At 35.2% G+C, this 23,093-nt stretch overlaps 1 protein-coding gene across 2 annotated transcripts in view; it reads left to right on the top strand.

The window, feature by feature from the left end:
- Positions 1-7,720, top strand: part of DPH6 (diphthamine biosynthesis 6) — a 200,029-nt gene extending 192,309 nt beyond the window's left edge. The window contains exons 8-9 of one of the 2 annotated variants that reach the window (XM_021716452.1): positions 6,317-6,404; positions 7,619-7,720. In XM_021716452.1, coding sequence (XP_021572127.1) covers positions 6,317-6,404; positions 7,619-7,672 — 142 coding nt within the window. In that variant the 3' untranslated portion in view covers positions 7,673-7,720. The remainder of the gene's footprint in view (positions 1-6,316; positions 6,405-7,618) is intronic. The other variant, XM_021716453.1, reaches the window with a different exon arrangement.
- The last annotated feature ends 15,373 nt before the right edge of the window (positions 7,721-23,093 follow it).

Raw genomic sequence — 23,093 nt, 5'->3', positions numbered from 1 at the left:
GATCAGGAATACTTCAGACCTGGAAAATGAATTTTTTTCAACCTCCTCATTTTGTAGACAAGGAAACCCAAGCCAGATAGAGACAATGGCTTGAGGGGAATTAGTTATGCTGATAAAGAGAAGAAGTCGGGGAGATGTATTACAACCTTCTAGTGCCAAAATGAGCTGTTTGACGCAATATTATGTGGGAAGAACACTGCAAGTTTCTGCCCCGCTCTGTAGTTCTCCCTGTAACAGGAGAAGTGGACAGGCAAATAAATAATGTGTGATAAGTGCTACCATGAGAGTGTATACCTTGCGAACACAAAGGAAGCACTGTCTTTTCATTCTTACTCATTTATGAGTTAATCACCAATCTAATCCTAATGCTTAAGCATATTTGCTTTTTTTTCTTCATAGTCTATGCTTCACTTCAGCTTCATAACTTTCTTATGTGATGCCTTTTCTCTAGATTGCCTTCTCATTTCTCCCCACTTTGCAAAATTCTTCCTTTTTTTTTTTTAATCCTTCCATTTTTAAAGTCTTGGACTGCCATCGCCTCCAGTTCTCATTCCCATACTTGAACTCTCAGAACATACAGTAGGCTCTAATAAATGTGTATTGTGTTATTGGATTAATTTGTTATTTATTGTTTAGTTTTGCTTATATACCGTTTCACTTTTATGTATACCTTTTTTAGGTTATAACTTGAGATTGTAGGTTGGAAAATATCCTAGATACAGGATGTCACTTAATATATACAAAACATTGTCTCCTTAAAATAGAAATGTCTTTATCATCACTATCTAATATGCACTGTATGTGAAGATGTGAGCATGCATTGTACATTGTAAAACTGTATGTAAATGAAAGTTATTTTATTTAAAGAAAAACTTCTGTATGGCACAATTAAAAGATAAGTTTTGTCTCTATAACTATTTTTTAATAATTTTTTTTTAAAGTTGGGGTCTCATGCCGTCACCCAAGCTAGAGTGCAGTGGCATGATCATGGCTCCCCACAGCTTCAACCTCCTGGGCTCAGGTGGTCCTCCCACCTCAGCCTTCTGAGTACCTGGGACTACAGGTATGTGCCACCATACCTGGCTAATTTTTTTCTTTTCTTTTTTTGTAGAGATGAGGTCTTGCTATGTTGCCCCGACTGGCCTTGAACTCTTGGGCTCAAACAATCCTCTCACCTCAGCCTCCCAAAGTACTAGGATTAAAGGCACATGCTATCTATCACACCTGGCCAACAATTGACTATTAATAATGTTGGATCCAATAATTTAGAAATAATTTAGGGGATGAATTTAGCAACTGCTGTTATATCTGGCATAATAGTTGTCTGCCACAATTAACAGGCAACTAATCATTTATTAGGAATCCCATATCCAGTGTCTGATTCAGATGACATTTGGTTTTGATAAAAAAGAAGACCACCTCTAAGGACAGAAAAAAACTTTTACATGCAAAATTATTTTATATTATCATAATTAGAGACTTTACATGCAAAATTATTTTATGTTATCATAGAGATTTTTAAAAACACAATTGAATTTATTCTATAATGAAGTAATTTAGAGACATCAGAATGGTTCTAGAAGTGTATTATGAGATACATTTTGCTTAAATTTCAATTAATATTTTAAAATATTTTTAGGAAAAACTGGTATAACAGTCTTTGGAAGTAATTTTTTATATTTCTATATACAACATTTTACAATTTACTTTTCATTTCAATTAGTATGTTAAGTCTTTCACTTCTAGATATGAATTTTAAGATCAGAAAATGAGTTTTCTTCTGAGAAGCCCTCATGCAAAGAATTATAGCCTTGCTTTTAAGTGAAAATAATTGTAGGTTCTCAAATAAAAAACCTACTTTTTTATTACTTACTACATACATACATCATAAGTAAGAACCAAAATACTAAAGTGTTAATAAAAGCAATCATTTTCTTCTTTCTGTTAATGCACACATTTTTTAATGTCAGTATTTTAGACAATCATATATTTCTATTTTAATTGTCAATATTACTATACTCCTATTACAGAGTTGCTACATATGGCATGGTTGGATGGATGGATGGGAGGGAGGGAGAAGAATGAAAGAAGGAGTCACGCACAGTGACTCATACCTGTAATCCTGGCACTTTAGGAGTCCAAGGTGGGAGGATTGTTTGAGTCCTGGAGTTCAAGACTAATCTGGGCATCATAGTGAGACCTCCTCTACACACACACACATAATTAGCCAGGCATGGTGGCATGCCCAGCTATTGAGGAGACTGAGGTGGAAGAATTACCTGAGCCCAGGAGGTCCAGGCTGCTGTGATCTTGCAACTGAGCTCTAGCCTGGGTGACAGAGTGAAACCCTGACTCCAAAAAAAAAAAGGAATGAAGGAAAGAAGAAAGGAAAGGCTGAATCCTATGACTGAAACACTTTACATTCATCTTTCCCCATCTACTCGTATTCTGTCCTCTCAAGGCATGACTCAGTACAGAGCGCCGTAAGTGGCAGTTTCAAAGTGAGGATAAAAACAGATATTTTATTTGCCTTCTTTTATTTGATACATTGATTCTGTATCACCTGAGAATTTATTAAAATTGATGAACTATTTTCCTTGTATTTACATTTTCAGACCTACTAACCTTTATTTTTATTATACTAGAGATGTCATGTGATGTTATTGGTATATGTGTGAGCATACATGAATATGTTTAAATATGCAGTATGCACGAATGAGAAAGGATGTACGGTCATGCATCACTTAACAGTAGTGATACATTCTGAGAAATGTGTCATTAGGCGATTTTGACTTCGTGCAAACATTGTATAGTGTTCTCACGCAAACCTAGATAGTGTAACCTACTATACACCTGGGCTATACATTATATAAATTTCTATCTAGTGCATTTTACAATTCATTTTTCATTTCAATTAGTATGTTACATCATGGTATTTAAATGGCAGTTAAAATTGTATTTAAATTTTCAGATCTACTAACCTTTCTTATTGTCAGAGATGTCATATAGTGTTATTGATATATATGTTTGCACACATGAATATGTTTATATATTCAGTATGCATGTTTGTATCATATGCTCCTGTATAGCATGTTACTGCACTGAATACTTCAGGCAATTGGAACACAATGATATCTGTATATCATAGAAAAGGTACAGAAAAAAAATACAATATAAGAGATTTTTAAAAATATACCTGTATAGGGCAATTACTCTGAATGGAGCTAACAAGACTGGAATTGCTCTGGGTGAGTCAGTAAGTGGTGAGTGAACATAAAGACCTAGGACATTATACTACTGTAGATTTTATAAGCACTGTACACTTATGCTACATTATTTTAAAAATAAAATTGTGTTACAACATTAAGATTACTGTGAAGCCACTGGGTGATAGGAATTTTCAGCTCCATTATAATCTTATGAGACCACCATTGTATATGCAGTCTGTTGTTGACCAAAATCTCATTATGTGGCACATGACTATATTCATGTGAAGGTAGGTATTAAAAAATCACTGTGGATTTCTGATAGTGTTTGAAGATACTTAACAAAGTTTAACTATCCAGGTATTTATTCAACAAATATTTACTGAATGCCAAGCAATGTACTTTGGGCTGTAGTGGAAAAGGTGAATAAAACTGGTCGGTCTCTCAGAAGGTAGACAGGTACACAAGCCCATACTTATGATATACTGGATGTGTTATGAAAGGGCTATAAGCACAGTACGAAAACACAGAAGACTGGCATTGTCTGGGATGTCAGGGAAGGCTTCACTGAAATAACATTTGAGATGTGTGTGAGGAAAAATGTGAGTCCATGGAGAATATCTGTGTACATTTTAGTGAATACAGAAACCATATGTTTAAGCAAGAGAGGTAAACAGTGCCTCAGCCCCAACCTAGCATGGTTGTCCTTTTAGAGGAAAGGTGAAGATAAAGACCGTTATTGAGTCTCAAGTGATAATACTAGGGGTTTTTTTGCTTCTGAGGTGAGAGGTAGGGCTTGACCCCACATCTCAAGAGGTTGATACCAGGGAAGAGAAGTTCAGGCCAGGCTCAGCTGCCCTTGTGATCTTGTTAGTAGGGGTGAGCCTAGTACAGCAATGAAAGGGAACGTGAGCACACTCTTGACTGAGGAAAAGCCTCTGCTGTATGAGAGGTGGCTACACTGATTGCTTATATTAATAGGAAAAGGGGAGGAGGATCACCAACTGGAAAGCACTTTTGCTGTGGCACAATTGGCCTTAATTTTCTGGATTAAACTAAGAATATTCTGACAGATCCTACTTTTAGGATTCAGAAAAATCCATGAAACAGAGACCAGAGTTCCTTGAAAGTTGTGTCAGGTGATTGTGTATTAAAGAGAGAAGAACAATAGTGGCATTATTCTGTTTGAAACTAAAATCTATGAATTTGAAATCTAGTCTCTCCCAGTTGACTCTAGCTTTGTATAAGTGAGTGAAATGATGTTAGTCAATTAGAGATTATGACTTTAATAGAATTCATAAAAATCACTGTCTTCATTTAGTGCTCAGAATGTTATATATTTTCTGTGGACAACAGTCTTGATTCAGGTCAATTAAGTAAGTTATTTGCTGACATCCTTCTGTTTCTAGTGGAGATAACATGAAAAGTGAGGGCCTGAAACCCTTTCTATTGAGATAGTGTTGGTTCATGATAATTACAGTTTGGGTACACTCTGTTTTCAAAAATAACAAAATCAAGCCACCTAGATAAAGTGTAATTAAGGATTGGGGTCCGTTTCCAAGGCTGAGGTCAGGAACAGAAAGATTGAAATTTACTGTAAGCATGAGATTATAAACATAGTTGAGGTTTGAATCTGGTTAAGGAGCCAAGGTAGAACCAGAGCAGGCGTCTGTAGAGGAAGTAGAGAAACAGCAAGTCTAGGGCTAAGACCAAGTGGGAGTCAAGCCAGAGGGGAAGGTGGTAGCAAGCAAGACGGCCTCCTTTGTACTTTCTTTCTCTTCCTCCTTATCATCATACCTGCAGGTACCTTTTGGCTGATGTAGCCTGTGAAGGCAGATTATATGTTTCCATCAGGATGCTGACTGTTTAATGATTCTATTTGTATTATACATTTATTTCCTTTTTAATGTCAAAGAAGTCCTTTTTAATGTTACTGTTTCTAAGCATTAAGAAGATACGTATTTGATACTGAAGGTTCATGAATGATACTTGGTTTTTTAAATCATCAAACATACTTTTTAAAAATTTTTTAAGAGTATATTTCGTTTTTATTTTTAGAGACAGGGTCTTGCTATGTTGCCCATGCTGGTCTTGAACTCCTGGACTCAAATGATCCTCCTGCTTCAGCTTCCCAAAGTGGTAGCATTATAGGCGTGAACCACTACACCTGGTCAGACATACATTCTTCTTGATCTTTCAAGTGGAAAGTAAACATTTTGCTCATGAAAATGTAATATTTTGGAGCCTAATATTTTGAGTTTCTTGTTTTCACTAAGTTTACATCAGAAAAGTAGATTCACAGGTGTTTTTAAATTAGGGGTAAAAAGTCAAAGTAAATCTGTTTTGCTATCCTACAGTGGTCAAAATGCTAACAATTTATTAACATAAACAATGGAAGAACTTCCCAAGGTATTAAAAAGATATGAAGAATTTCTATTTTAAAATTTTTAGTTGAAATGCATTAACACTTTTAATAAACAATAAAAAATAATTAGTTATTAGAACTTCACACATACTCTTAGTTATTCATATGTGCTTTACAGGGCATCTTTGATAAAAGTTGAGTTAATTTACATGTATCCATATGGTGCCAGCTAGCAGTTCATACCATTTTACCTGAATGTGGTAATTACTATGTCAGACAATCAATTTTAATAGCAATGATATTGCAGTGTGAAGAGTTCATCTAGAGCTTAAAACCATCACCAGCACTGCTTTTGTGAAGAATAATTGAGATTTTATGTGAAACACTGAATGAATTACTTCTTGAAAATGAAAAGAATAATGAAGATAAAGCACTAATGTTTAATGCTTAGTCCATACCAAGAAAATTTGTGAAAAGAGCTTAAGTTTTAAAATAGTTCAGAGAGCTTTGAGTGAATCTGAAAGATGAACTATGTGTTCCTGCAAAGATGAAAAACTTCATTATTGTTTCTTGAAAGTTTTGTATTCTTGATCCTTTTCCCAGTTAAATAACAGATTATTAAAAATACATGTTAATGACTACATGTTGTTTGCCAGTGGAAGTAAATACAGAACAGACAGTAACAGGAGTAATTTGTCACAATTTATGTAGCAGATAGATGTATTACAAATTTTTTGTATTTCAGGGATTCATCAGAAGTAGTCACACATTCAGCTGATGCATTTGCACCTGTGGCCTATCTACGCTTTTTAGAATTGCACTTGGAGGACAAGGCAAGTAAATCTAATGGATTCACAGGAACTCCAACAGAAGATTGAAATGCACACATTGGCTTTAAATATATAATTCTGTAACAACAGATGACAGTATAAAGAAAATTGATTTTATCATTAGTGATTTTTTTTCAACTCCTCAGTCAATAAGAATTTTACAAATGTATAAAAAGACATCACATTTTTGAAGAGTTTGCAGGTCAGTTGAAAAGTGGATAATATATACGTTTAACGATAAGAAGACAGGACAATATAAATCCAAATATTAAATCATCTAGCAAGATAAGAATTAGGTTATTGTACGCAAGCATTAGGGAAAAGGTTGGAGGATGAATTGGATCTTCACTATACAAAGCTTAAGAAAAGGAAAGATAAAACATTTCCAAAAATATTCAGGGGAACAGAAGTAAAAGTGAAAGTGGAGAGTGAGGCAAAGGGGCAATAAAAAGTTTTATTTAAAACACATCTATTGTCAAGATACCGCAGGATTTTGGTTTAAAGATGCCCTGTGAAATAAAGATCTGGATTAGATCCTGATTGAAAGATCTAATTCTTGAGATGTTGCTTTTTGTTTATTACCATAGAAATGATAGATGAAAGTATGTGAAGAAATAAGAGTAATAACAGAAAAAGGAGTAGAAAAAGTCTCCTGTATATTAATGGTTTTTTTTTTCTTTTCTGCAAATATTGAGGCACTCCCAAAGTTACATACACTATATGATAGGGAATCTGAAGGATTAAAAGGATTAGCAAGAATTTAGCAAAGGTATGAAAGGAATGGCAACGCCAAGAATCTCAGAATGAAACAATAGTTACTGGTGACAATTCACCAGAAAAATGACAATGGACAGGATTGAAAATAGGACTGGATGATGTCTATTGGTGACCTTTTCCCAGAAAGCTGGTAGCCCTTAAGGAAATGAAGTTATACCATCCAAACATTTTTCAAATTCAGTTGAAAGGAACCCTTTACTTCTAGGTCTCTGCTACTTTCACTGCCAAGTACATACACAGGAAATCAGTGAATTCATGTTTAGACACTCCTGCCTTTCTATGTTCTGCTTTACCTGAATAGCTCACCATTCACCCTGTTTTGTTATTTCATTGGTCTTCACAGGCCATTTGTCCTATTGCAGGTAACAATGTTACTTCTTTAAGGTAGAACATTTACTGACACTGAATAAATATGGTTTTTTTGTTTGTTTGTTTTTTAGGTGTCCCCAGGGCCTGACAACTACAGAACATCTAATTATATACATAATTCTTGAAAAGCTTTTTGAATGTTATCCATTAAACTACCATTTCTTTGCCAAAAAGTTTTACAGTGTTTCTCAATTATGACTGGTTTTTCTCTTCTTTTAGTTTATTTCTTAGAAAAATATACTTTTATCAGAAGTTGTTTATGCAACCATTTACAAACTGGGGAAATGTTAATGGCATGTTCATTAATATTGCCAACTTCCTCAGGATTCGCTCTTTTCTGTTTTGTTAACATATCCTCCCCTATGACTTCTGCATGATAAGTGCCTTTTTTTTTTTCTTTTACTTCAATCTTAACCCTCATTTCTGTAGCATTTGTTTTCTTTCATCATACTGGTTTCTTTTTCTCCTCCTGTTTCTTGCTCTCATCTTTGCCAGTGGTGTCATGATGCAGAGCATTTGAAAATGAAGATGAAAATGTGATCACATTATTAAACCAACCAAGCTTATTCTACTGGGTGTCACCAAAGTGATTCATCATTTTTGTTTTGTATATATTTATGGTAAAAAGAGTTGCAATGTTATTGGGCAATCAGGAAGAATATTACTAACTCTTGCTTGCTATTTTATAACTCATTTTTAATACAATTTTTCAGTATTACCAGTGTAGACCTTAGAAAACTTTTTTAAAATACACTTTTTATTTTTTAGAACAGTTTTAGGTTCACAGAAAAATAGGACAAAAAGTGTAAAGATTTCCCTTATGTTCTCTGCTCCCACACATTCATAGCCTCTCTGACTATGGACATCTTGTACCAGACTAGTACATTTGTTTCAATTGATGAACCCTTAGACACATCATTACCACCCAAAGTCTATGGTTTACTTTGGGATTCACTCTTAGTTTTGTACATTGTATGGGTATTGACAAATATATAATGGCATTTATCCACCATTACAGTATTATACAGAATAGTTTCACTGCCTTAAGTATTCTCTGTGTTCCACCTATTCATCCTTCCCTCTCTTTTTACCCTGGCAGCACCTGATCTTTATACTGTTTACATAGTTTTGCTTTTTGTCATGCATTGGAAGTCATACAATATGTAGCCTTTTCAGATTGACTTCTTTCACTTATTAATATGCATTTAGTTTCCCCTGTGTCTTGTCATGGACTGATAGCTTATTTCTTTTTAGTGCAAAATATTTCATTGTCTGCCTATGCCACAGTTGATCTATCCGTGCACCTACTGAAGGACATCTTGGTTGCTTCCACATTTTGGCAATTATGAATAAAGCAGCTATAAACATCCATGTGCAAGTTTTGTGTGTACATAAGTTTTCAATTCATTTGTATAAATACCAAGGAGCACAATTACTGGATCATATGGTAAGAGTATGTTTAGCTTTGTAAGAAACTGTCAAACTGTCTTCCAAAGTAGCTGTACCATTTTGTATTCCCACCAGGAGTGAATGAAAGCCTCTATTGTTTCACGTCCTCACCAGCATTGAGTGTTGTAGGTATTTTGAACATTTATTTAATACTGTAGCATTCTATTGATATGATATTCTCTTTGTTTAATTTTTATTTCAATAGCTTGAGGGGCACAAGTAGTTTTGGGTTACATGGATGTATTGTACAGTGGTAAGGATTTGGTCTTTATTTGTACTTATTACCCCCACTGGTACACATTGCACCCCATAAGGACTTTTGCTGTCTTAGTAGTTTTGAAGTATTCTTGCATTGTTTTTATAGTTTGCAAATCCTGTATATGATGTTGAGCGTCTCTTCATATGTTTATTTACCATGTGTATATCTTCTTTGGTGAGCTGTCTCTTCATGGGTTATTATTTCATTTATTGTGTTTTAAGAGTTCTTTGTATATTTTGGATACAAGTACTTTATCAAATATGCATTAGCAAATATTTTCTCCCATTCAGTGGTTTGTCTTCTCATCGTCTTAGCAGTATCCTTCACAGAGCAGAAGTTTTTCATTTTAATGAAGCCTAGCTTATTAATTATTTTTTTCTTGAGTTATGCTTTTGATATTATATCTTTTTTTTTTTTTTTTTCAGTTGGAGTCTCACTCGACCTGCTGGGCTCTGGAGATCCTTCCCCCTCAGCCTTCCAAGTAGCTGGAACTACAAGTGCACACTACCACGCCCAGCTAATTTTTTTGATTTATTGTAGAGATGAAGTCTAATTCACAAATTTAGCCACACATGGTAGTGCACACCTGTAGTTCCAGCTACTTAGAAGACTGAGGTGGAAGGATCGCCTGAGCCCAGGAGGTTGACACTGGGGTGGCTGTGAGCATGCATGCCACTGCACTTCAACCTGGGCAATGGAGTCAGACTCCAACTCAAAAAAAAAACAACTTTAGAATCAGTTTTTCAATATGCACAAAAGAACTTGCTGGGATTTTGACTAGGATTGTGTTGAGTTTGTAGATCAAGTTGGGAAGAAATGACATATTGACAACATTGAGTTTTTATATCTATGAACATGTACTATCTTTCTATTTAGTTGTTCAGTTTTGTTCATCATAATTTTGTTTAGACTTATTTTTAATCTTCATTTTTATGACTTAATATGGTAAGTGTTGCCTCAGTTAGGACTGTTTGAGATTTTTCTTGATTTTGTTTTTCTGTTTTTTTACAAATAACAAGGTTTGAGATAGTGTTCTTGGTGTAAATCCAGAGGAAAATTGTGAGAGCTGCTTTCCCTGAAATCTCATTGCATATCAGTGGCTTGAGTTAGCAAATATGCCTATCCTTGATTCAGTCACAGAGCCCAGGGCAAAACTTTGGCAGACCAACAACTTTACTCCTGAATCAACCTACAGAGTAGGAAAGGGGTTTTTTTAAACCAGGAAAACAAAAAGTGATTACCAAAAAAAAGATGAGTAAATGCTGGAGAGCAAAAATGACAGGTACTTTTCTATATGTTTTATCAAAATCACATTGTATTTTAAATTCATATTAACAAGTTAACATGCCACTCCAAATTACAGTGAGACGTAGAATGCAGTACCTTGAATACCACTCTGGAAAATCAATCTGTTTCTTGTATTTAGTTTTTACTTGCTCTATAACACATTTGTAATTTAGCTTGACCTTACTTTGATGACCGCTGTTGTCCTGTTCTCAGTCATCATAATCATTAATTCTTTTCCTTGTTATCATTGGCTGCCATCTTTTTGAAAATATTCTCTATAATGATCATAATGTTATAGCCGAACCTCGAGAAAGGGGAATCGCCAGCACACAGGGTTTGAATTTTGAGTCCTTTAATAGCACACAGTCAAGAGTAGGCTCATGCCAAGAAATCTTTCAACCCTGAGTGTAATCAGCTAGAAGCTTATAAAGGCAAAATCTGCAAGTGGGCTACATAGCAGGGAGTGAGGGTACAAGGAACTAAAAACAAAAGGAACAATCTCTTGGATTTCAGTTAACAAGGTATACAATCACCTGGAACTTGTGGCTAGGGAGTTTCTGAATGGTCAGCGTGAACAGCTCAGGGGAACAAGACTGTGGGTCTATGGTCATGGGAACATTACAGCAATCACATGTACACACTGGGGGGTCATTTTAGGTCAGCCAGACAGCTAAGATGGAGGATTTTAACAAAATGGAGTTTCTTATGTCAGGCAAGCTATTGCAATTATTTTATATATGACATTAGCTATTTCAATATGTCACTATAGTAGTCTGATTTTTCTTCTACCTCTCCCAAGATATTTCCTGTATTCCTAAGTACCTTCTCCTTACCTTCAATGTGCACATGTTTCTCAAGGTCTTTTTATGGGTTCATTATTTTCTTTCTTAATATTTTCTCTTCCTGGAATTATATCTTTCTCCACAATTTTAATTTTCATGTCTTTATGCAGATGATTCTCAAGTATTCTAATCTTCCTACTAATATCCATTCTTACTCTTTAACTCTAGATTCTTATTTTTGACTGGCAGCTGGCCTTGGCTGCCCATATGTATCAATTTCATTATGTATGATACTTAAACTCATTTTCTCCTCCAAGCCCTTATTCTCTATTTTTTGTTTTGTTTTGTTTTGTTTTGATTTAATACCACTATCCTAGTAACTCAGGCATAGAATAATGGCATCATCTCTTAAGCTATCTCTTATCTACCATGAATACTCAATTGGTTATCTATGTCTTTATATTCCATCCCCATGTTCATCTCTCCTTAAAGTTGTATCTTGCCCAAATTCTTGGACAAGAAACAACTAATTTAAGTGGACTCCTTGCTTTCATATTCTCCATAATCAATTTCACTGCCATATTGATTTTTTTCTAGTGCATGTTCCCTTACACAGAATTCCACAATAGTATTTCATTGCTTTCTAAATCAATGAGATGATTAGCCATGAATTAAAGACCATCTGACATATTGCCAAAATGTCCTTTTTCATTCTTGATCCCAAGACTCCCCTACATGTTTCCTTTGCTCTAATTATACTGAATCAGTGGATACTCCCATATTGTGCCTTTTACTTCTCTTCTCCCTTGCCTTATCCTATCTTATCTGCCTTCCTTCTTTGTTTACATCCTATCCACCATGCAAGATTGAATTTAAATAATCTAATGAGTTTAAGAACAGGAGATTAACTGTTTTGACACTTTGTTTCTTCCTTTCTTGTGGCAAGTAACTTTATTCAACTTTATGTTATAGTTGTTTAAGGACTTACCTTATTTCTACCTGATGGCAAATACCTTGAATATTGTTCCCTTTTCATTTTCAAATTCTCTGTAACAACTATTATTTCTGCAATAAGAACTTTTGAATTTAACTGTTATTTTCATACTTAATTTATTGTTCAGAATCTTAGAGATGTGAGTTTCCATTTCATGATGCAAACTAATGGAAGTCCTTTCCTGTTTATTTTCCTTTTATCTTATTAGAGAAAAATGCTCTAAGCAAACTAGAAGGTAAAATAAAATATTCAGAAAGATTGTTAGTGTACATTTTAAGTTGTCTTTTAAATTTTCACTTTATGTTTGATGACTCTTAAGCTTTTCTATTAAATAATTAATCTATTTAAATATCACCTTTAAGTTAAAATCTTGAAATTATTTATATGAATGTAAAAATGATATCAACTAAACATGCAATCTCAAACAAAATAACTGAATAATGGAAAGCTCTGTGTTAAAAATGAGAAAATATATTAAAATTTCTTTGGGACCCTGACTTTATTGCTTATGGCAAGCTTGATGCTAAAATATACCATACATCCCTGCAATGACAGGCTTGAGAAAATGAAAAATCCAAAGCTTTACATAAATCAACCAAAAGATCATATTAAAATGTATAACCTTTAACAGAAAAATCAAGACTTTTACTTGTAACTATTCAGAAACGTTTTCTTCCTTACATACGTGTTTTAGATTTCCAAACAGCTTTGTGGAAAATAATATTTTAAATTAATTATTGGCAAAGCCATTGTGTATATAAAGAGACAGAATTTATATATAAAGAGACAAAAATTTAACCCCAATTTTACTAATATTTCCTATTATCACTTGGTACTTAATTTTGCTTCTGTTGAAATAATCTCCAGCATGTTAATGTAACCTATAATCACTTAGCACTTAACTTTGTTTTTTGTTGAGATAATCTAATGGGAAAATTCTATATTTTATATAATAATAAATGCTCATATTCCTAAAAGTTGTAACTATAAAGAAATAGTATTATAGCCCATTTTTTACTTTTTCATTTTATTTTTCTTTATTTCAGATATATCATCAAATGTCTTATGAAACTTTATAACATTTAACCATCATTGTGCTTTTACTTTTTAATCAAACATATATCTTGAGCACTTACTTTTTTTAAAAAAAACTGTTAGGTCTACATGGACTTCACTATAAATATGAGCAAATTACAGAGTAATTCTAGTGTTAACATTAAGTTAAAGTTATTAGCAATAATCATTCCCAGCTTTATGATTATAGTGACAGATACCACTAATTTTGCTAATCTGAACTGAAGGTATGGCCATAATATATTGTTGATTCATGGTAGTGATTTATAAGCTATGATTCTATTTTTCTGAAAATAGTGGAGAGGCAGAGAACTTATATGTTTATGTATGAATGAGGACAGGAAGAGATGGGTTTATAATATTGCATTCTTTGGGGAAGGAGGAAAACAGATAAGCTTAATTTTTTGCATATCTGTAATTTATGACTTCTTAAAATGATCATATATTTTCAAATTTAAAAATTTGAGATTAAGGGTGGAAGCATAGTGAGTTTTACTGCTATATAAATATTTAAATGTTATTCTACAACATTTAACTAGTCTTGGTAGAAAGATATATAGTAAAACCCTTTAAAACTTTTCATTGAACTAAAGTGAAAACATTACTCACAATATAGTGTTGAAATCTGCTTGATCCTATAGTAAAGCCTAAACAACGACTACTGGGGAGAAATCAAATGTATAAAAGATGACTGAAAGTGGTGGGATGACTGGCCACTTGAGTATGTTGTGCTTGGGAATTTGCCCTCACCACTCACAGTAACATGTATAAGCTCAAAGATCCTCTCTATGGAGCTGTGCTATCACTGTTTCTATGCTGCCTAAAAAATATTTCTTTACAGTTGGGACAAAGAAAGTAAAAAAGATAAAGGTTGATTTTATTCACCAATATTTAGTTCAGAACAACCCTACTCCATCCCAACCTCTCCCCACCTTTGTTCTCAGGCTAAAGAGCACAAAACTGATTTAATAAGATGGATCAAGGTATTTAGCAGAGTTTAAAACTTAATACTGTAAAATTAAATGATACGACTTGGGATTTGACTGGGTTCTAGGCTGTAGGTACTACTGGGTCGCTGTTGCTACAAATAGACATTGGAACAGATTAATAAATCAAGGGTCAGAGTCACCCAAATTTAGAAGGCCACTTGACTCATTTCTGTCTCCAGTAACATACTACAATGATACCATTTGTGTCAGGAGTTTAACTGGGCAGTGGAAGTTTTTGAACCCTGCATCTATGGAATCATTTTTTTAAAACTAAAATTGACTAATTTTTTCTTTTATATTTACTTAGTTGCTATGCTACCCATGGAGCTTTTCATTGTTGTTTTAAGAAATAAAATTTCTGATTGGTATTTTTATAAAGTTTCAGTTTGGTAATTTCTTATAAAAGAGAAGCAGCATACTCAATACATATTTATTGAGTGCTTCTTTATGCCTGGCACTGTTTAGACACTGAGGAAACAATAATGAATTGAACAGTTAAAAATTATTGATTTCATGGAGCTTGTATTCTTTTTTTTTTTTTTTTTTTTGAGTTGGAGTCTCACTCAGTCACCCAGACTGGAGTGCAGTGACTGCTCCCGGCCACCGCAGCCTCGACCTGCTGGGCTCCGGCCATCCTTCCGCCTCAGCAGCCGGAATTACAGGCATGTGCTACCACGCCCAGCTGATTTTTTTATTTTTATTGTAGAGATGAGGTCTCGCTGCCCAGGCAGGTCTCGAACCCGCGGGCTTAGGCAATCCACTCACCTCAACCTCCCAAAGGCGCAGGATTGCAGGCTGAGCCACCGAGCCCGCTGAAGCTTGTATTCTTTTGAGTGAGACAGATAGAAAGGTAAATAAATTATGTAAGATAGAAGAGATGGTGGGAAAATTACCTCACTGCCCAAAGGTAAGGTAATTGGATTTTAAGGAATAAGCATCACCTGGGAATCCTGAGCTTCTTACAGTGACGGATTTAAACCCATACTAAAAGTAATAATATCAATCCTTTTGGTCACATTGGCAGATGGTGGTTGTGCATTTTAAATGTTTGAGGTGGGATAGAGAAGGGGTAGGAGTCTTGGCAGAAGCCCTATAGATACAGCCAAAGAGCAATGCAAGAACTGAAAAAGAGACCAGAAGAAAATACTCATGAAGAGAAAAAAAGTACAGAAAAGAATAATAGACATAAAAACAGTGAGAAGGTCTAAAACATATGCAATTAAAGTGTCAGAAAGAGGAGAGAGATAATGAGGAAGGTGCAATATTTGAAAAGATAATAACTGAGAACTTTCCAAAATTGCTGGACCAAATCAAAGGGTAGATCAAGAAGTCTTATGAACCCCAAACAAAATATAAAGTGATCCATATTTAGGTACATGATGGTAAAACTGCTGGAAACAAAAGGCAAAGAAAAAATTTTGTGAACAGCCAAAGTGAGTTGAAGAAAGGCTACTTCCAAAGAAGCAATAAGAATGAGACCTAACTTTTCAACAGAAAATTTAAAACCAAAGACAACTGAATAATATCTTTTGTATTGCTAAATGAAAGTGACTGCCACCCTAGAATTCTATAGCCAGCAATAATATCCATCAAGAATAAAAGCAAAGGAGTTTCCATGATGACAGTAATGTATTTGTCAAAACTCATTAATAGTTCACTTATAGTGTATTCATTTCATTATATATAATTTTGTCCCTCAGGAAGTGAATATTTAGCTCTGGTTAATAATATGCATGATAAAGTCTTTAGGATTAAAAAACTAGTGATACTTTATGTGAAATGCATTTTAAAAAATTAGATGGATTGATAGTGAATAATGAATAGGTATGTGATAAAAACAAATACAGCAAAATACTAATTGTAGAGTTTAGGTAGTGGATGTATATAAGTGGTCATTGTAAAATCCTTTAAACTTCTGTATGTTTAAAATTTTTTCTTAAATTTTGGAGAAAAAAGTGAAGTTAAGACATTTTGAAACAAAAACTATGAAAGTTTGTTGCTAGCAGATAGCCACATCAAAGGATAGTAAAGAAAGTTCAGACTAAAGGAAGTGTTACCAGTGCAGGAAAACTCAATGAGAAACAAAAGGAGTAAACGTGCAAAAATATAAGTGGATATTGAGCATCTGTAACAACAATACATCATTGGGAGTTTAAAATCTGCATACAATTAAAAAGAAATCATGTAACTAGGATGTTCAGGAAGTGGAGTTATAGCTAAAGTCTGCATTGTGCATTAAAAAGGAAAATATTAAGACTAATAATAAACTTCATACATCAAGATAACATGTTATAAACTCTAGAATAGCCACTAAAGTAATATAAATGAGTATAACATGCAGTCTAATGAAGAAGGGGGGAAAATTGGATAATGAAAAATAGTTTTTAAGAAAACAGTAGAAAAAGGATCCCGCACTTTTGGGAGGCTGAGGTGAGCGGATTGCCTGAGCCCGCGGGTTTGAGACCCGCCTGGGCAGCAAGACCTCATCTCTACAATAAATCAAAAAATCAGCCGGGCGTGGTAGCGCATGCCTGTAATTCCAGCTACGGAAGGCTGAGGCGGAAGGATCGCTGGAGCCCAGCAGGTCGAGGCTGCAGTGACCGGGAGGGGCCACTGCACTCCAATCTGGGCGACAGAGTGAGACTCCAACTCAAAAAAAAAAAGAAAAAGGAAGACTAAAAAAGGCAAAAGAGCAGTGTAAAATAAGCATTGAGCAGGTAGCACAAACAAATCATGTGGTAAGAGTATGTAATTGAATGCAAATATCTCTAATTACATTAAATACAAATGTACCAACTCTCCACTTAAAAGACAATGAAAATTAGATTGAATAGAAAACCAACCTGAACTCTATGTACTTTAGAAGAGACACAACTAAACATAAGAGCACTGAAAGACTGATAGTTAAAGAATAGGAAAGCATGCACCCTGCAAGTTAGGCAAAAAAGAACTTATGTTAAAGGTCTCTTTTAATAGAAGACAAAATAGTCTTTAGAATAAAAACATTATTAAATGTACTGCAAAATGTTAAAACGCTCAATTCACCAGGAATATGTAACAATGTGTATGTATATAATTACACAGCTGTAAAACATGTAAAATTAATTGACAGAGCAATAAGGGGAAATAGACAAATCTATAGTCATATTTAGAAGTTCTTACATGACTCAAGTATTTTTAAAAGCAGACAAAATCAACAAGGATATAGAAAATTAAAATAATACAATTAGAAAAGTTGACCCAACAAACATTAAAAACCCTACAACCGTAGGAGACATGTTCTTTTCAAGCAAACTAGGAATTAAACAGAAGCTGTCTATATCCAAAGCCATAAGGCAAGTCTATAGATGTTTTTTAAAAAATTATTCAGGGACTTTTCTCACAATGAAATGAAGTTAAAAATTAGTAATAAAAACATAGCTAAGAAGAAATTACATAAGCAAAATGACAGAATGAGATGCTGCAGACCTCATTTCCCTGTGGAGACACTGACTTAACAATATATCGCCCAAAAAGCCTTTATGGAAACTCTAGACCACCTAATAAGTCACACTACTCCAGGCAAGCTTAGAATCAAAAACAACCACAGTGAAATGGATAAGGAAAGCCATCTTATACCAACTGAGATACTGTTCCCCAGAGCCAGCACAACTCAACATGATCAGAAGGAAAAGTCCAACTCATGCTTCTTCCTTGGGAGAAAAAAGGAAGAATGGCATGTACCTTTAACATTTCAGCTCTTTGCAGGGGGGTGGATGCCTAAGGGACAACAGTTCTTTCTCACCTAACTTGGAGTGCTGGCAGGGAACCAGCATTCTTTGAGTTCCTAGAGGTTAAAAATACACTTTAGAAGCTCCTTGCAGTGTCATAGAACTGACAGTACTGAAGATGACAGCCAGAAGAGCTTGGCATAATTTGGAAAAAGTGCCCAACTTGTGTGGCTCCTTCCTCAGGAGAGAAAGAGAAGGGTAGAACATGTGTGCAATATCCAGATTTTCAGAGGACTATCCAGTATCTGGTTTCTGCTGAGAGCAGTGGTGTGCTTTGGATTATTGAGAGCCACAGAGAACAAAAAGTTCAGCAACTTTCAACAGTGCCAGAGGGTCTATAGCACCGCATACAAACACCATAGGTAGCAAGTGATAACAAGTTTCTGAAAAGGAAACTGGTAAACCCCTTATTGGGAAATTATATGCACAAACCCAGGGGAAAAACGCATCTCCAGAAAAGGTTTAAGAGGCCCTAGAATCTCAAACGGGGATGATTGGTGAAGGTCTTCCCCTGTTTGAAGTCAGTTCACAAAGAATGAGAGAAGTCACTGTTTTTTCCATTGGAAAAAAAAAAAAAAAAACACAGCAAGACACATGAAGAAATAGAGAAACATGGCCCAATCAAAGGGTCAAATAGATCTTCAGAAATTGATCCTAAAGAAAGAAAGATCTATGAACTGTCTGACAAAGAATTCAAAGTAATCATTATAAAGTTCAATGCTAAAAGAGAACAGAGGCAACTAAAGGAAATCAGAAAAATGATGCATGAACAAAATGAGAATATCAACAAAGATGGAAACTATGAAAACGAACCAAACAAATACTGGAACTGAAGAATACAATAACTAAACTGAAAATTTATTGGAGGGGTTCAATAGCAAACTTAATCAAGCAGAAGGAAGAATCAGGAAACTTGAACTCAGGCCATTTGAATTTCTTGAGTCAGGATTACAAAGAAAAAAATGAAGTACAGTTAAGAAAGTCTAAATGACTTGTAGGAAACTGTTGTGCAGACTAGTCTATGTGTTTTGAGAGAATAAGGAGAACGGGGGGAAAGGGCCAGAGAGCTTATTTGAAGAAATAATGGCTGAACACTTTCCAAATTTGAGGAATGGAACAGATATCCATTTTCAAGATCAAAGGACTTCAAATAGGATTATCCCCAAAGGCCCACATTGAGATACCTTCTATTCAAAATGCCAAAAGTCAAAGAGTGACATAGGCAAGATGATGGGGGGAACAAGTCCCTAGCTAACAGTGCCCCACAGTAACAGTAATTTGGCAATTATTTGTAGACAAAAATGTCTTTGTGGGAGCTTTGGGATCCAGGTAAGAAGTTGCAGAACCCCAGTGATGCCCAAGACCAAGGAAGGTCACTTTGAGAAGGCTAGCCTACAAGCCAGTGACAGGCTCACTGACAATGTTCTCAGTTGCAGAGAAAAAACAGTCCTGTTCCCCTGTGGTTTTAGCTTCAGCCTCATTTGGTCTCAGTCAGTTCTGCTACTGGCCCCATTTGTTACGGGACATGGGAATAATCATGCTGACCTCAGTAGAAGGTCCACAACTCAGTCCTGGCTGTGGACCCTGAAGCAAACCTATGACAACTTTTGTACTGCTTTGCTGGTGGGAGGCATGCCTGTCTGTGCCTCTAGTGGCAGGTCTGCTAACCTCAGATCCAACTGTGGACACTGAAGAGGCCCTGTTACTGGCCTCTAACTCCAACCTACCATAGTCCAGGAACAGTCCTACCCATACAAGGAGACACACAGATATGTATGTCCTTGTATGGGTAGGACTGTTCCTGGACATATCTGTGTCCCCATTAGCTGGTCCACTGCCCACACATCTAGCTGTAGACCTTTAACTGGTCCTGTGGCTTATCTTCAGTCCTGCACTGCTGTGGTTAGAGACACACCTATCTACGACCCTGATGACACATATATCAGTAATCCTGGTGATAGGGCTACTGACCCCATACCCTACTGCAGATGCTGAATCAGATCCTCCATCCCTCGTGTACTATGATCCTGGGGCAGTCCTGCCTATTTAGGTACCCAGAAAGAGCACACTCACTGAGCTCCTGTTAATAGGCCTGGAATCTTCAGACCTGTAAGTGGTCCTGTGACCCACCTACAACCCTGCTTAACCATGGTTCCAGAGGTAATCCCATCCACCTTGGAACCAGGCAGGAATTATACATACCTGTGCCTATAGTAACAGTTCCTCTAACCAGGGACCTAACTAAATCTAGCAGCATCCACGTGACACAGCTCTAGCCCTGCTTAATCATGATCCTGGAAGCAGCCCTACCCATCTGGTCACCAAGCAGGAGGAGTTCTTTACCTGCAAAAATCAATTAAAGACTAGAAGTGTTTGCTTCTTCAAATGCACAGACAACAATGCAAGGCTACATTAATTACAAAGAATCAGGAAAGCATAATGCCACCAAAGGAAACTAATAAAGCTTCAATAACCAATCCTAAAGAAGTAGAGATTCATAAACTGCTTTTCAAAGACTTTCTGTATTTTTTTTCTGATTTCATTTAGTTGTCTACCTTTGGTCTCTTATAGCTGATTGAACAAAGTGAGAGATGTGATTTAAAAAAATAGAAACCTTCAAAAAGAACCAAAGAGAAAACTTGGAGCTGAAGGACACAATGACTGAAGAATTTGTTAGAGACCTTCAGAAAAAGACAACATGCAAAAGTAAGAGTCAGTGAAATCAAAGACAAGTCTCTTTAAATTAGAAAGAGGAATGAAAAGAAAAAAAATAATAGAAAAGAGTGAATACAGCATATACAACTTATACACAGTTTGTGGAGGACCAGAAGGAGAAAATATGGCAGATACAGTATTTAAAGAAATAATCGCTGAAAGCTTCACAAATCTAGGGTGGGAAATTGACATCATTAATGAAACCCAATGGTTCTCAAATAGATTGAACCCAAAGAGGTCTACATTAAGACACATTACAATTAAGTTGTCAAAAGTCAAGACAAAGAGAATGTTGCAAGCAACAACAGAAAAGCAAACTATAACCTTGCAGGTAAGAGTAGGGTGATAATATTCAAAATACTGAAAGGAGAAAAAAAAAGTATCAACCAAGAAAATTTTACCTAGCAGAACTGTCCTTTAAGAATGAAGGAGCCGGGCTCGGTGGCTCAGCCTGTAATCCTGCGCCTTTGGGAGGCTGAGGTGAGTGGATTGCCTGAGCCTGCGGGTTCAAGACCCGCCTGGGCAGCGAGACCTCATCTCCACAATAAATCAAAAAATCAGCCGGGTGTGGTAGTGCATGCCTGTAATTCGCGGCTATTTGGAAGACTGAGGCAGAAGGATCGCAGGAGCCCAGCAGGTGAGGCTGCGGTGGCCGGGAGCGGCCACTGCACTCCAGTTTGGGTGACCAAGTGAGACTCCAACTCAAAAAAAAAAAAAAAAATGAATGAAGGAAAGATAGACTTTCCCAGACAAAAATTAAGGGACTTCATTACCACAAGAACTGCCTTACAAGTTGTGCAAAAGGGAATTCTTAAAGGGAAGGACACAACAAGAAGAAGCTAACAACACAAAAGGATATAAAAGTAAACTTCACTATGAAAAGTAAACATGAAGACAAGCTTTGTATATGTAATACTGTAATAGTGGCACATAAATAATTTTAACACTAATTTATGAATTAGAAAAAAAAAATAGAATAGTTCTAACCACAGAAATTTGTGAATTCAAACACCATGTAGAAAGAAGTAAAATCAGATATCAATTACATAAAGTGTGTGGGAGAAGTGTGATATAAGTGCAGTCATTATTAGCTTAAAATAGACTAATATAACCATAAAATATTTGATGTGATCCCCATGGTAACCACAAAAACAATGTACAGTGGCTTCACAAAAGGTAAAGAGGAAAGAATTAAAGCAGATCACCAATAAATTAAAAATTAAAAAAAAATCATCAAGCCACAAAGAAAGACAAGAGAGGAAGAAGAGGACAAAACAGAAAGAAAAAAATTAACAAAATGACAAGAGTGAGTCCTGACCTATCAACAATTACTTTAAATGTAAATAAACTAAATTCCAAATTAAAATACATAGAGCAGCTAAATAGGGAGAAAAAAAAGACAATATGCTATATCTGAGAGACTCACTTTAGATTTAACAACACACATGGACTGAGAGTGATATGATAGGAAATATATTTCATATAAATCATAACCAAGACAGCAGGGGTCAAAATACCAGTCAAAATAGACTTTAAGTCAAAAACTGTCACAAGTGGCAAAGAAGGACATTATATGATGATAGAAATGTCAATTAGCCAGAAAGATGTAGCACTCACAAATACATATGCACATAACAACAGAACACTCAAATATATGTATCAAACTGACAGAGTTGAAGGAAGAATTAGACAGTAAAACAATAATAGTAGAGATTTCAAAACTCTAATTTCAGTAATGGATAGGTCAACCAGACAAAAGATAAATAAATGAGGACCTGGAAACACGCTAGACCAATTGTTCTTACTAGACAAATAAGAGCATTCCATCCAAAAATAGCAGACTACATGCTCTTCTCAAGTGCACACAAAACATTCTTCAAAGATCATATGTGAGGCCACAAAACAGGCCTCAGTAAATGTAAAAAGTTTGAAATCATACCAACTATCTTATCTAACAACAGTGGAATGAAACTAGAAATTAATAGCAAAAGAATAACTGGAAAATTCCTAAATATGTGGAAATTAAACACCACTAATAAGTCATAAAGAGATCACAAGGGAAATTAGAAAATGACTTAGGTCAAGTATATCATGGTAAATGCCACTTTTTTTTAGTTATTGTAGTTTTTTTATTTATATTTGCAATTTATGAAATTGAATATTATCTACTCAGTTTAACCAAGAAACTTCACAATAAAAGATTTGGAATGAATTTCTAAACAGAGCA

This window comes from Carlito syrichta, unplaced genomic scaffold (assembly GCF_000164805.1).
Source record: "Carlito syrichta isolate Samal-C Ts95f unplaced genomic scaffold, Tarsius_syrichta-2.0.1 Scaffold308818, whole genome shotgun sequence".
Classification (NCBI taxonomy): domain Eukaryota; kingdom Metazoa; phylum Chordata; class Mammalia; order Primates; family Tarsiidae; genus Carlito; species Carlito syrichta.
The sequence above is the reverse complement of the archived record's forward strand: the minus strand, read 5'-3'. Positions and strand labels throughout refer to the sequence as shown.